This window comes from Nomascus leucogenys, chromosome 7b (genome assembly GCF_006542625.1).
Source record: "Nomascus leucogenys isolate Asia chromosome 7b, Asia_NLE_v1, whole genome shotgun sequence".
NCBI lineage: Eukaryota > Metazoa > Chordata > Mammalia > Primates > Hylobatidae > Nomascus > Nomascus leucogenys.
In genome coordinates, this window is record NC_044387.1 from 70,074,275 (window position 1) to 70,088,804 (window position 14,530).

The following is a 14,530-nucleotide window of genomic DNA, read 5'->3' on the forward strand; positions in this document are numbered from 1 at the left end:
TTTTAGAGAATGTATTGTCCTAATACTAGGTAATTTGTTAGCAACCCAAGCCATTTATGGAGCATTCGTAACTCTATTTACTCCTTGGTTCTTGCTGTTGATAGATCTCTGAATTTACAGAGTGAAATCAATAAACAGGAGTACCTATATTGTAGAGTATTAATGTTGGAACACATAATAAATTCCCAGAGCTATCTTCCCTAAAATGTTTATAGTTAAGGAGTTACTCAGTTTTAGGAAGCACTTCTGTAATAAACCAATCTTTTTCAAGACAAATGTTGCAAATCTCTTGTCAGTCAATTTAATAACCATGTAATTCAAAAAGATTCAAGGCTCTGGTCACTTACCCAAAGAAACAGAAAAAAATCAGCAAAAAGCTTGGAAGACAGAGTCTGAAAATAACAACATAATGCCACTTGCATATTTCCTTTTAATTTGTTTTAACAACGTGTTTGCAAATAGGCTCTAAACAACAAACACAAATAGGTATAGGTCACCTTCCAATAATTTCAGGGGGAAAATTGCAGAGAAAATAAATAGCAGTCAGGTTCTCAATTCATCTTATTAAACCCAAAACTTTCAACTTAAGTTATTATTTTTCATAATTATCCTTCCTTTTCGTTCTCTCTTCTTCCTCTAGGCTATTATAGAACTGAGCACTTAAATATGCCTTTGTATGCACCAGCCCAATGATATTACACTGGATTTGTGACTCTCTTTAAGTAAGTTTTAAAATGCAAGTTTTAAAACTTCAAGAGAAAACATCTTTTAAAAATACTACCAAAATAAAAGCTTCCCTACCTTGGTTCTTTAATATTTATATTTTTAACTTTCTTTTTATAGATTTATTGACGCATAAAATATATGCAATAAACTGCATAAAGTGTACTATTTAATAACTTTTTACTTTGTACATCCATGAAATGATAACCACAATCAAGATGATAAACATTTCCATCACTCTCAAATTTTTTAACCCATCACCTCTCACTTCTACTTCCAATCCCCATTCCCAGGTAGCCACAGATTTGTTTCTGTCACTACTCAGTTTGCATTTTCTAGTATTTTACATAAATGGAATCATATAGTATGTACTCTTTATTGTCTGGCCTCTTTCACTCGCATACTTATTTTGAGATTCAGCCGTGTTGTTATATGTATCCAGGTTTTTTCTTTTATACTGCTGAGTATTCTATATGGATATATCACAATATGTTTATCCATTCATCTGTAGGTAGTTATTTGAGTTGTTTCTATTAGTTTGAGTCTTTTACAAAAAAGTTTTATGAATATTCATATACAAGTTTTTGAATAGACATATACTTTCTCTTCTTTGGGATAAATATGTAGAAGTGTAATGCCTGGTTGTATGGCAGATGTATGTTCAATTTTATAAAAAATTGACCAGGTGCAGTAGCTCATGCCTGTAATTCCAGCACTTTAGGAGGCTGAGGTGGGCAAATCACTTGAGGTCAGGAGATCGACACTAGCCTAGTCAACATGGAAAAACCCCATCTCTACTAAAAAAAAATTACAAAAATTAGCTGGGTGTGGTGGTAGGCACCTGTAATCCCAGCTTCTTGGGAGGTTGAGACACAAGAATCACTTGAACCTGGGAGACAGAGGTTGCAGTGAACCGAGATTGTGCCACTGCACTCCAGTCTGGGCTACAAAGTGAGATTCTCTCTCAAAAAAAAAAAAAAAAAAAAAAGAGGAAGAAGAAAAGAAAGTAGATAAATAAATGCAAAATATTTTGCAAAGTGTATTTACCATTTTATATTTGTACTAGCATGATATTAGTGTTCCAGTTGCTGCACATCCCTGCTGACACTTGATATGGCCAGTCTTTTTAACTTTAGCCATTTTTGTAGATATATAGTGACATCTCACTGTAGTTTAATTCACATTTCCCTATGACTAATGATGGTACACATCTTCTTATGGGCTTTTTGGCCACCTATATAAATGCTTCTCTTTTAATTTTGTGTTTATTTTAAAACATTTTACTTATAGTAAACTTCATTCCTTTTGGTGTACAATTCTATGGGTTTTGACTTATTTATAATTATGTCATCACTATCGTCATCAAGATACAGAATGGTTCCATCACCCTAAGAACTCCATCATGCTGCCTCCTTGTAGTAAAACACTACCATCAAATTTAAGCCCTAGCAATCACAGGCCTGGACTTTGTTCCTATAGGTTTGCTTTTTCCAAAGTGCCACTTAAATGGAATCATACCATAGCCTTGGACTCTGGCTTCTTTCACTTAATATGATGCATCTGAAATTCATCCATGTTGTGTGTATCAATAGTTCACTCCTCCATTTTTACTGCTGAACCAAATTTTTATTGATGAACCAAATTTTGTTTATTCATTCACCAGTTGAAGAACAGCTGTGTTGTTTCCAGCTTTTGGCAACTTTGAATAATGTTGATTATATATTTATATATGTGTGTGTGTGTGTGTGTACATATATATGTGTGTGTGTACACATATATATGTTACATATAATATATTGTATATATTGCCTATTTATATATATATTGTGTATATATAAGCTTTGTGTAAATAAATGTTTTCTTTTATTTTGGGTAATTATCTAGGAATAGAATGGCTAGGCTTTATGATTAGAATATATTTAATTTATAAGAAAGTATCAAAATATTCTCAAAGCGGCTGTATTATTTTGCATCTCCACCAGTAACGTGTGAGTGTTTGAGGTGTTCCACCTCCTTGTTTGGTATCATTAGATTAAAAAATTATTTTAGCCTTTCTAATAAGTGAGAAGTAGTATTTCACTGTAGTTTAAATTTGCATTTCCCTGATGACTAATGATGTTGATCATCTTTTCATGTGCTCATTTGCTATCTATATATCTTCTTTGACTATTTGGTTTTGCAAAACGGCAAAGTTAATTTATAGAAAAATGGTCTTTTCAACAAATACTGTTGGAAAGTTTGTGATATCAAAGTATTAAAAAAGAACTTCAATTTATATCTTGAGCCATATATAAAAATTAACACCAAATCAACCACACACTGACATATAAACCTAAAACTATAACATTTATAGAAGAAAACCTTGTTGCTACAATCCAGGTCAACACTTATTGGATATGGCAGCAAAAGCATGCAATAAAGAAACACATAGTAAATTGTACTTTATCAAAATTGAAAACTTATGCTCTTCAAAAGATACTATTAAAAGACAGAAAAGACAAACCATACAATGGAAGAAAATATTCACAAAGCATATATAGGTTAAATTATTTGTATTCAGAATATCTAAAGGATTCTCAAAACTTAATAAATAATATGAAAATGATCAAAAGTTTTGAATAGACACTTCAACAAAGACATACAAATAACAAATACATGAAAAGAGGCCAAATAACATTATTTACTAGAAAAATGCAAATTAAAACCACAAAGAGCTACCAATATACATCTATTAGATTGGCTAAAATTAGAAAGACTGATTGTACCAACTGTTGATAGAGCTGTGGAACAAATGCAACTCTCATATCTCTGCAGTGGGTGGGTAACATGAAATGTTATAATGACTGGAAAACAGGTTAGCCAACAGAAATGCAAACACATGTCTAAACATAGTCCTGAACATGAATGTTCATAGCAGCTTTACTGGTAGTAATGCAAAAGTGAAAACAACCCAAATTTCCATCAACTAGTGAATAGACAGGCACAATATAGTTCCACTATTCTAGTGGAGGCACCAAAGCATAAAATAGTCCCTTTTTAAATTGCAGTCAGAGTATCTAAGAAGTAAAGAGAACATTCTATAAGATCTATGTATCATCCCACATCATCTAAGTGATGAATATAGTTATATATTTAATATTATAAGGTATCACTTCTTCTGTACAATAAAAAATAAGGTTAAATATCTTACCTATATATCTATAACCTTCTTCCCCATTTACTATGGGTCTCAACCAAGTTGACTTGAGTAGTGTACTGTCAGGCACGTGTGCACCTTCAGGAGGATAGAGTGTAAATAACATTTCAATTGCTTTGGACTTTTTGATTAGTTCAGAATATTTTTCTTTGCCATCTATAAAGAAAAGATAAAATATACAAAATTTCAGACATTTTACAGTGTCATACTTGCTTCCTTTAAGGGATGCAAATTAAAAACTAACATTTGGATACAACAGGTCACACTGAAAACATGTTTTTTTTTTCTAGTCAAAGTTACTTTACCAAAAATCTTCTTGTTCAGTTAATTCCAAGCAAAAACTAAAGAGTAAGGGCTTTACTAATACCGTCTTAAAACACTATCAGCTTGAAGCAGTATTGTTAAGGCTGTGAAAAAAAAATAAGATACCCAACGAACAGCATTCATATTATAGATTCTATAACATAACAATATATTCTTGCTTTTAATTTCTATTAAACAATGAATCAGATTAATCTGACAAAAATGTTGAGTAAATATAGAGTTCCATATATTGGAACTACTAAAATAATTAATATTCCTAGGCTATGGTTTTTAAGAAAATATAAAATGTATATTGCATGACTGAATTATTTTTATCTGGCAGACATTTATATAGCACATATTATGTGCAAAGGATTATTCCTACTGCTTTAAAATATTAACATATTTAATTTTCATAACATACCTATAAGGTAAGTCCTATCATTATTTCCTTTTACATGTACAAACTGAGACCCAGAGAAGTTAAATAACTTGCCTAAATTTCACAGTCTATAAATGATGCAAGTAGGCTTCAGATACTTAAGGAAGCTCTTATTTGCAAATGAATCTTTGTCAGCTGAACATGACCTGTATTAACCAGTAGCTGAGAAAACTGGAATTAAACAATAATTTAAATTGCACAGCGAAAAATCTCTGGTATGCCCATTGGGCCTCCAGTTTGTAATTCTAGTTTTTGGTTGATAAGCCAGGGTCCTAAAATTCAACAAAGCAGTCTCCTGAGGACTTAAAGTGATTCTGCCTAGAAACATTTTAAAGAAAAGAGAGACACTAATGTAAATCTCCACTTATAACCTGATTACATATATTTCCCTCCTTTCCTCTTAGTCTCCTTTATTTTGTTAAATGTCATATTTTCTGGTAAAGTGAATATAAGGCCATATGACATGATTTGATGGTGAGCAGCGTGCCAGGTATCCATCTATTGCCTCACAGATCCAAATGCATCCTTCACTGTCCTGCTTGTGAGGCTAGAACACTTCTTCCTTGCAATATGGCATGATTTTAAGTATAAAATAAACTGGGCAATGGAGAGAACTAGAGGATGAATGGGTTCTTTCTGGCGCTGGTGGGTCTCTCAGAAGGCTCCTGCAAATTCTCTGGCATCTCAGAGGGCACTCCCCTCCTCCCATCACTGGGCGCTTCCTACATAGTTCCACCGGTGCAGCACCTTCCTATGAATGGCTTCCCATTGAGTTCCACAATGTGACATCACCCTACAGACAGTTTGCCCCAGATCTCCAGAATAGCTTCTCCACAAGTGACACTAGAATGCCAGCTCAGTGTACTCCACCATTCACTGACTCCCCATGGGTGGCCTTTGTAAAAATTTGTTCTTTCCTCAGGTGCTCTGCCTCAGACCAAGGGGTCCCTATATCTGCTCTTGTCAATTATTAGAGTTATTTTATCCCTTAGCAGAAAATCACATTTACTCAAATCTCTGTCATAGTTAATAACTACTATATTAGACTTCTCCTGCTTAAATTACTATGTAGTTTCTATCTGCTAAGTGGACCCTAACGGATACAGACAGAACTGGGTTCTAATTCTTAATGGGCTTTGAAATACAGTCATGTGCTGCATAACAACATTTCAGTCAATGATGGACCAGATATAAAAGGGAGCTAAAATGCCTAGTGAAGTCCTGGCTGTGGTAATATTGTAGCACAATGAATTACTCACATGTTTATGATGATGCTGGTGTAAACAATGTTACTGCACTGCCAGTTATATTAATGTACAGAACATACAACTATTTATATTACATAATACATGATAATAAATGGCTGTTAGTGGTTTCTGTATTTACCATACTATAATTTTTAACATTATGTTACAGTGTACTCCTTCTACTTATTAAAAAAAAAGCAGTAAAACAGCCTCAGGCATGTCCTTCAGGAGCTATTACAGAAGAAAGCATTGTTATCATATGAGATGGCAACTTCATGCTGCTACTGGCCCTGAAGATTTTGCAGTGGGACAAGATGTGGAGGAGAAAGACAGTGAATATTGACGATCCTGTGTAGGCCGAGGCTAATGTGTACGTTTGTGTGTTTATTTATAATAAAAAGCTAAAAAAATAAAAAATATAAACAAATCCTAAAATAGAAAGGGCTTACAGAATAAGGATGCAAACAAACAATATATTTTTTTAAAGTTGTACAATCTATTTGTGTTTTCAGCTAAGTGTTACCACAAAATGTCAAAAAATTACAAAGAAATTTAAAAGTTTATAAGGTAAAATATAATAAGCTAAGGTTAATTTTTTATTGAATAAAGAAAATATTGTTATAAAGTTAGTGTCGCCTAAGTGTTCAGTGTTCATAAAGTCTACAGTAGTGTACAGTCATGTCCTAGGCCTTCACATTCACTGACCGACTCACCTAGAGCAAATTTCAGTCCTGCAAGCTCCATTCATGTTAAGTGCCCTATATAGGTGTATCATGTTTTGTTTTGGACACTGTATTTTTACTGTACCTTTTCTATGTTTAGATGTGTTTAGATACACAAATCCTTACCACTGTGTTACAATTACCTATCTATATTTTTCATATGCTTCAATATCAGGTCAAATGAAATGCCTACACTAAAATCTAAGTAGTGGTGAATATAGAATTGTGACTTTCTCCCACTAGCTTATCCTGATTGAAGACTAATAGAAACACATGAAGTCAAGCGAGTGTTGAATTTGCAAGGATAACGTAAAGATAAATGTAACATTAGACACATATTGAAGGTTTGTAGCTTAGCGTCTTGCTAATGCCCCATTTTCCAATTGGTAATGTCAATGGAGCCTTGGAAATTACATAAACAAAGCCTCATGATTTTTTAAATGATTGTGCCTTCCTTCATAAGTGCAAAGTTAACTAAAAATAAACATTTTCTCATTTCAAAAGGCATATAGCTGGTAAAACTCTCTTCTTTAATTATACATGTCATCCCAAGATAAAAGCAGGAATTTAATTTGTTTCTGATATTAATAATTTTTGCTGTTTATGGACTACTTTTTTGATATACTAAGTCAATACTGCCATATGGGATTTAGATGTAGCAATACACTACTCCTCAAAAGAATAAGAGCTCTTCCTTACCCCTACCTCACCAGGCCACATATGCAATATCTGAAGTTTTTTAAATTAACAAATGTATATAACATAGTTGCCAGTATTTATTGAGAACTTAGTATAAAACATGTGTGCAAAGCAGGTTATACACATTTGCTAATTTAATTCTAAAATCAGAATATGTTTAATTTGCTGACAATCCTATGAGGTCAATATTATCATACATCACAGCTCAAGATACTGAAGGATAGGGAGGTTACAGGGCATTTTCAAGGCCTCCCAGCTGGTAAGTGGTGAAACCAGAATTTACTCTCTATTCTGTCTAACTTCAAAGCCTGTCTTTTAAACCACAATGCCATATTGTTTTAACCAATGGTTCCTGGTATCAGGAGACTGTTAGCACTTCAATAGTTATGAGTCAACTGGTGGTCTCTCCCATTGCTATCGCCCTTCCAATCTTTTTAGATCCTTCTACAGCTGCACCTGTAAAGTGTACTCTGCTGGTCAGCCCTCTGAGAGCAGCACATAGCTCTTTCCTGGAGGTTTACTGATGTTGGTCTTCTCCACAAAAATTTATTTTGTAGCAGATATTGAAAAGCCCTTAGGTCAAAACCACCATTTATAAACTGATGATGGCCCTCTCAGTTCGCTAAGAATAATGGCTAGTATAAAATCCCACAATATGAACTCTACACCACCTCTAGTTTTCCCCTCTTCTCAGATAAGTGAGGCTCGTTATGCTTAATATTCAGGATGGATGAGGAGTTTTCAGAGAACTCAAAGTTGCCCTTCCCTTCGTCTCCCAAACAATGTGCTGTGTTATTGAGAGCTTGGTGCCTCCCTCCTGCAGAGCCTGGAGTATTTAAGGCAGTGACTCCAGGGTTGTACTTCAAGCATCACAGTGATTTTAAAAATAAATAAATAAATATTAGAAAATTGACATAAAGATGGCAGACAGCTTTACGTTCTGCTAAGTGAGCATAATAAAAAGAAAGAGCATCTACTGTCACAACTGTTCCTCTTTCGTATGTATTACTGAAGGATATTTCAACACTCAGAATGCATGGGCAAGAACATCTCAGATGAAAGAACAATAATTTACATTGAACCCTGGAGATTCCTAAATTTCTAGGATATTTCAAAGTTTCAAGTTCTTTCTAATGTACCTGCCCCTTCACACAAATGCCAGCACAGACACAATACTTTAAAAAGGGCAAATGTATACATTATTAAGGTCAGGACCAGTCCTAAGTGTACCAGGGAGACTTGTGGCTAACAAAGCTTTACTAGTGACCTTGGGTTATTAAACCAGAATGGTAGGGCTAGTTACTGAAGTCATTTTTTAACAAGTATTTATAAGTACAGATAGAAATAGCCTAATCCTTTATCTTTACCCATACTGGTACTATTGAGTAACTAAATTTATCTGCAAGGTTTAAAAAAAAACATATTTTATAGTTTTCATACTAATATAGGCTTAAAAACAATGGCAACAGGTAGATGTTTTCTTTCATTGTGAATGTTATGCATTCACAATGAATTAGCAATTTAATGCATAATATTTAATAAATAATGAATGATATTCATTAAATTGCTAATGCATCCTTCATGGACTACTAGCCAATACTGTGAGGTTTTTGGTATGGAGTTTTCATACGTGAGTTTCAACTGGTGGACAAATAATCTATAACCCAGCATAAATGACCAGTTTTTAAATGCTGTACTTTTAATATCTTGTCAGTGTTCAGTTAAAGCACTTTATGTTGCATTCATTTTCTTTGATTTGAAATAAGTGAATGTCATACTTTTTTGTCATGCCATTTTTATCTAAGTTTATTTCTGTTCATTAGTAATATTTAAAAATGAGGATACAAAGTTATCAATATGAAAAATTATATACTTCTTGAACAAGGAAATGTGAATCCAAAGCAGCCCCATTCTTAAATTAATGAAACTTTCTTACGTTTAGTTTCTTTTAAGCTGAAAGATCATTCTTAAAGATCATTGATGAAGGAAAATATTAAGATTCAAAACCAAGGGACAAAATGGTTAAGAAGGCAGTTAAATGATATGCCAATAAATAATACGATCTGTAAAAATAAATGCTAGGACCACCGATCTCATATTACAATGAAATACCAACATTACTTAAACAAGAGTGAAAGTGTTCTCTAACCCTTGACTAAGAGTAAATAATAATATAAAATGAGGATATGAATTATTTAAAAATGTTAAATTATAGCAAATATTACCACCTTTAAATCCCTTCAGGTCATGAAAACAGGCACATATTTTAAATTTTGCCAGAATATTCTTCACTACACATTTAAATGTTAAATGTATGAAAATTGTGCTGTTGATACCTACCTTTATAAATCCAATCAAAATGCCATTTTAGAGTAGAAAATTAGGGAATCACAGCTATTTAATTGTTCAATAATCAAACCACAGTTAGTTCAAAAGGTTCGCTTCTTCAGTGGAATAAAGAGTTCATAAAGAAATACGCTGACATTTTAACTTTATTTTCATTCTGTATTTACTTATTTTTTGCTTGTTTGCTTAATAAACAAATTTAATAGATTTTCAAGTATTCGATATAGGAAGTTAAAAGACTTTTTCCTTTCCCTGTCTTCAAGGGCTTTAGATAGAAACACAGATCATATCAGTATATATAAATAAATTTTATAGCTGCCCAAAACACGAAAATACTTTTAGTTAATAATTCCAATAGAATTACAAGGATTCCTTAGGAGGAGCATTTTCTTTCTTCTAAAAGCATGTGTGTGTGAGTGTGTATGTGTGTATGTGTGCATAAGTGTGTCTGTGTACTGGAAGTAATACAAACATTATCTCAGATTATTAAAGTGATTAATTTTAAGTACTCTATTTTAAAAATATAAATATTTTTATCTCTCAGTCTCAACATGGGTAGGTTAAATCCATTAATGAGACTTTGCTCTGACTAAAGACAAAAGACTAAAGATAAATGCTCCTCCCACCTTAGTTACGTTGGGAAGATAATTTTAATAAAAAAATTTACCTCACAGGTCAGATGCATGAATTTTCAATTAAGCATAGCTTTTTATTTTTTCTTTTTATTTTATTTATTTATTTATTTATTTATTTTGAGATGGAGTTTTGCTCTGTTGCCCAGCCTGGAGTGCAGTAGCGCAGTCTTGGCTCACTGCAACCTCAGCTTCCTGGGTTCTAGCGATTCTCCTGCCTCAACCTCCCGAGTAGCTGGGATTAAAGGCATGTGCCACCACGCCCGGCCTTTTTTTTTTATTTTTTTTTTTAAGTAGAGACGGGATTTCTCCATGTTGCTCAGGCTGGTCTCAAACTCCCAGCCTCAGCTGATCTGTCCTCCTTAACGTTTCAAAATGCTGGGATTACAGGCGTGAGCCACAGCACCCAGCAAGTATAGCTATTCTTAATTGTTAAATTTGAACTACCCAGTCCTTTTGTTTTTCTTGAGACAAATCGCATCATTTTGGTTATTTTTCTATATCCTTAAGGGGCAGAGGGCAACTCAATGAATTTTTAAGCTATTCATTACTAATATCAGTTTTAAATGTATTTTGAGCTAAACATTGCAGTTAATTACACAGTTAAATATTTTAAGTATTATTTTTCCATACTATTTAAATCCCTAAGAAAAACTTCAATAATTGGCAGTTGACTATAACAAGCTTAGCTTTATGCATTTACTCAACAATTACATTAGCCCTGACATGCAAAAATATATACATGTTTTTTTCCTTTTCTTGTGCTTAGGCCTCTTTCTAGATTCAAGAGGCAAAAGTAATACCATGCTATTTCAGTAAAAAATGAACTCCAAACAAGTGAGAATTTTTCCTGACGGATTTTTTGAAATGAATTCCAAATAAATTTTTTTTAAATTTATGTATTAATTTTTAAAAATAAGTGCTGTCTTTCAGAATTGAGCCATTCTTTAACTTTTTAGACTTCATTTTCCAGACTTATTTAGATTTCTCAATCCTGTTCAAGATGTCTATAATTTAAGGCTTGTTTATTGATTATACTAATGTTAAGATTACTTTAAATTCTTTCCGAAACATGATTGGATACAAGTCAATTTATAAATGGAAGAATTTACTTACTTAACAAATGTACAATTTCCTGGCCGTGATTTATTTATATGCATTAATAGGTAATCATTTTCCTAGTTAAAAGAGACACAGTAAGAGCAGTTTTTCTTTTTTCCTCTCCCACAATGCCAAGATAAAGTATATTTTAATCAATCAAAGATATAAATATAACTGCATCTTTACTGAAGCATGAAAATTCCTACAACTTCCAATAACTTTAAAGAATATATAACGAAACAATAAAATTAACACCTAAATAAAAGAGACTGTCTAGAGTTGACACATCTAAATTTGGCATGGGTGAAGCCCTGGGTATAATCCATCTTGATGCATAATTCCTCTCCATTTATGGACTTGTGAAACTCAAGTATAAGTTATCTGCTCATAAAATACCTTGATGAGACAGGAATAAGCAATTCCTATTCAAAATGAGACAAAATAAAAAGAAAAAGGGTTACTGATCCCAAGCCATTTTAAAATCCAGCTGGGCAAACTTGAGAACATTTCTAAGTCTGAGAATAATCCTCTGTGGTTTTCAGTTCTGCCCTCTAAGTCATCCTTCTTTTTTCATGAAAAGTAGCATGGGTTAGCAGCTGAGTCATTTTAATAGTCTATTTCCTGCCTGTACAGTTTTGGGAGTCCAGAAGCCTTCTTTCCATTAATATGGTTTCTGTCCCCTTTGGTCCAAGCTGGCAGTGTTCTACTGATTTAAATTTTTCAAAAATCCTGAGGTCTCATGTGTATTATGGGAATTCACTTCATTAGACAAGAGACTTCTCCACAAATCTTTCCTGTATAATCCCATTCCTACGATTTGAATGTTTATTTTGTCCAAAATTCAGCTTGACATTTAGTTGCCATTGTGGCAGTATTGACAGGTGGGACTTTTGGAAGGTGATTGGGCCATGAGGGGCACAGCCCTCATGGGTGGGATTAATACCCTAGGTTCAGCCCCTTTTTGTGCCTTTGCACTTCTACCTTCCACCATGTAATGATAGATTAAGAAGGCTAGCACCTTGATCTTGGACTTTCCAGCCTCCATAATTGTGAGAAAATACATTTCTGTTAATTACAAATTACTCAGTCTCAGGTATTCTGTTATAGCAGCACAAAACAAACTAAGAAAACTATCCTCATTTCTAGCTTCTGTTTGATAACTAATGAGACTTGTGAGTCACACATTTATTCTTTTCAAAGAGGCTTTGTGTGACTAAATTCTCTTTTTGATCTTTCTGAGGTATCAGCAAAAGGTTGTCCAGCCGTATCTCAGTTGTCCCTCTAGAATATGCTTTCCTGACAGTGACTCTCCATTTTAGCATGTTTCACAATCTGGATGGATTGGAATTTTCCAAATCATCTAGTCCTGGTTCCTTTTTGTGCAACAGTACTTCTTTCAAATGCAATTTTCCCTGGCATTTTACTATAAGCAACAACAATAACAAAAAACCAAAAACCAAAAAAACAAAAACAAACAAAAACAGGCTGCACATTCAATTCTGCTTAAAACTGTTCTCAACTGAATGTCCAAGGCCATATCTGGAAAATTCTCCTCCTATGTAACTGCAGGACATTATTCCACTCATTAAGCTTTGTGCCACTATATAACAAGAATCTCTTCTCGTCCAGTTACCAATAGCATGCACCTCATTTCCTCTTGGGCTCTCAATTGTAGCATCTTTAACTTCCATATTTCTACTAACAGTCTGTTTATAATTAGATATTCTCTAAGGTAATTTAGGTTTCCCCTACCATGCTCCTCACTTCTTTCTGAGTCCTTATGAGCAGAATCTTTGACATCCATAATTTTTTTAAATTTTATTATTATTATACTTTAATGGTCTGTTCAAGGAAATCTAGGCTTTTTCTGTAAGGCTCCTCAATATTCTAGCCTCCACACACTGATCAATTCTACATTTTAAGATAATCTGTATTAGTCAATGTTCAACTGATATAGAGGAAGAACTAGCAGGCTATCTCTCAACACACACACACACACACACACACACACAGATAGAGAGAGAGAGAGAGAGAGAGAGAAAGGAATTTATTGCAAAGAATTGGTTTATGCAGTTGTGTGCTTGACTAGCCAATTCCTAAGTCCACAGAGTAGACCACCAGGAAAAGCAAGTTGAAACTCTTGTGCATGGCTGATGTTACTATTCACAGGCAGGATTTCTTCAGCGAAGCCTCAGTTCTGTTTTAAAGCCCTTTCAACTCATTGTACCAGGCCTGCCCAGATTATCTAGGATAATCTCCCTTACTCAAAGTCAATTGATCATGAACTTCAATCGAATCTACAAAATATCTTTTGCAGCAACATCTAGATTAGTGTTTGATTGAATAACTGGAAATCATAGTCTAGTCAAGTTTGTACATCACGAAGTTCATGGCAAGCTTAATAAACTTAAAGATATAAAACGTGTCCTTTGGGAATCCAAATCACTTCCAACAGGTAATAACAGCTGGCTTTAGATTTTCTAAAACAACATTCAACAAAACAAGAAAAATACCTATAAAGTTCTGAGAAAATTGTGTAATCAAAAGTTTTATATGAAGCCAAGTATAAAGACGCCAAAAAACATTCTCAGAAAATATAGCACCTACAACCTCTTCTTGGAATACAACAAAATGAAATACTAAATCTTGTTAAAATAGAGCCCAATAAAATTGAATTAAAATAAAGAAAGAATCAAAAAGCCAATGGTAAAACAACAGAAAGGGAAGGGAAGGGAAGGGAAGGGAAGGGAAGGGAAGGGAAGGGAAGGGAAGGGAAGGGAAGGGAAGGGAAGGGACTGGCAAGCATTCAACCCATTTAAATACATCAGACAACAAGGTCAAATAACTACACATAAGACGTGTAGAAAAAGTACAAATGCTAGAATCCTTGAAAATATTTTTAACTATTAATTTTTTTCATATAGAGAGATGTTTGGAAGGAGAAGTAAAAGAAAGTTTAAATGTGATAAATTTCTTATTTTATTAGTAGGATGTCAGTAGGGGAGATTGATAATTCAGGAACTACTTTAAGTTTCTAATTTGTAAAAGTATTCGTTAAAAGGATCAAAAATAATACATAATAATTCCTGATAAAGCTAAATTTCCAATGCATAACACAG

The 14,530-nt window shown here is 33.5% G+C and overlaps 1 protein-coding gene across 2 annotated transcripts in view; it reads right to left on the reverse strand.

Moving 5' to 3' along the window:
- The window catches only part of IQCM (IQ motif containing M), a 474,519-nt gene that overhangs the window by 78,081 nt on the left and 381,908 nt on the right, over nt 1-14,530 (reverse strand). Inside the window, exons 12-13 of one of the 2 annotated variants that reach the window (XM_030816224.1) lie at nt 3,914-4,075; nt 466-521 (exon numbers count right to left, since the gene is read on the reverse strand). In XM_030816224.1, coding sequence (XP_030672084.1) covers nt 466-521; nt 3,914-4,075 — 218 coding nt within the window. Of the gene's footprint in view, nt 1-465; nt 522-3,913; nt 4,076-14,530 lie in introns of those variants that run through there. The other variant, XM_030816223.1, reaches the window with a different exon arrangement.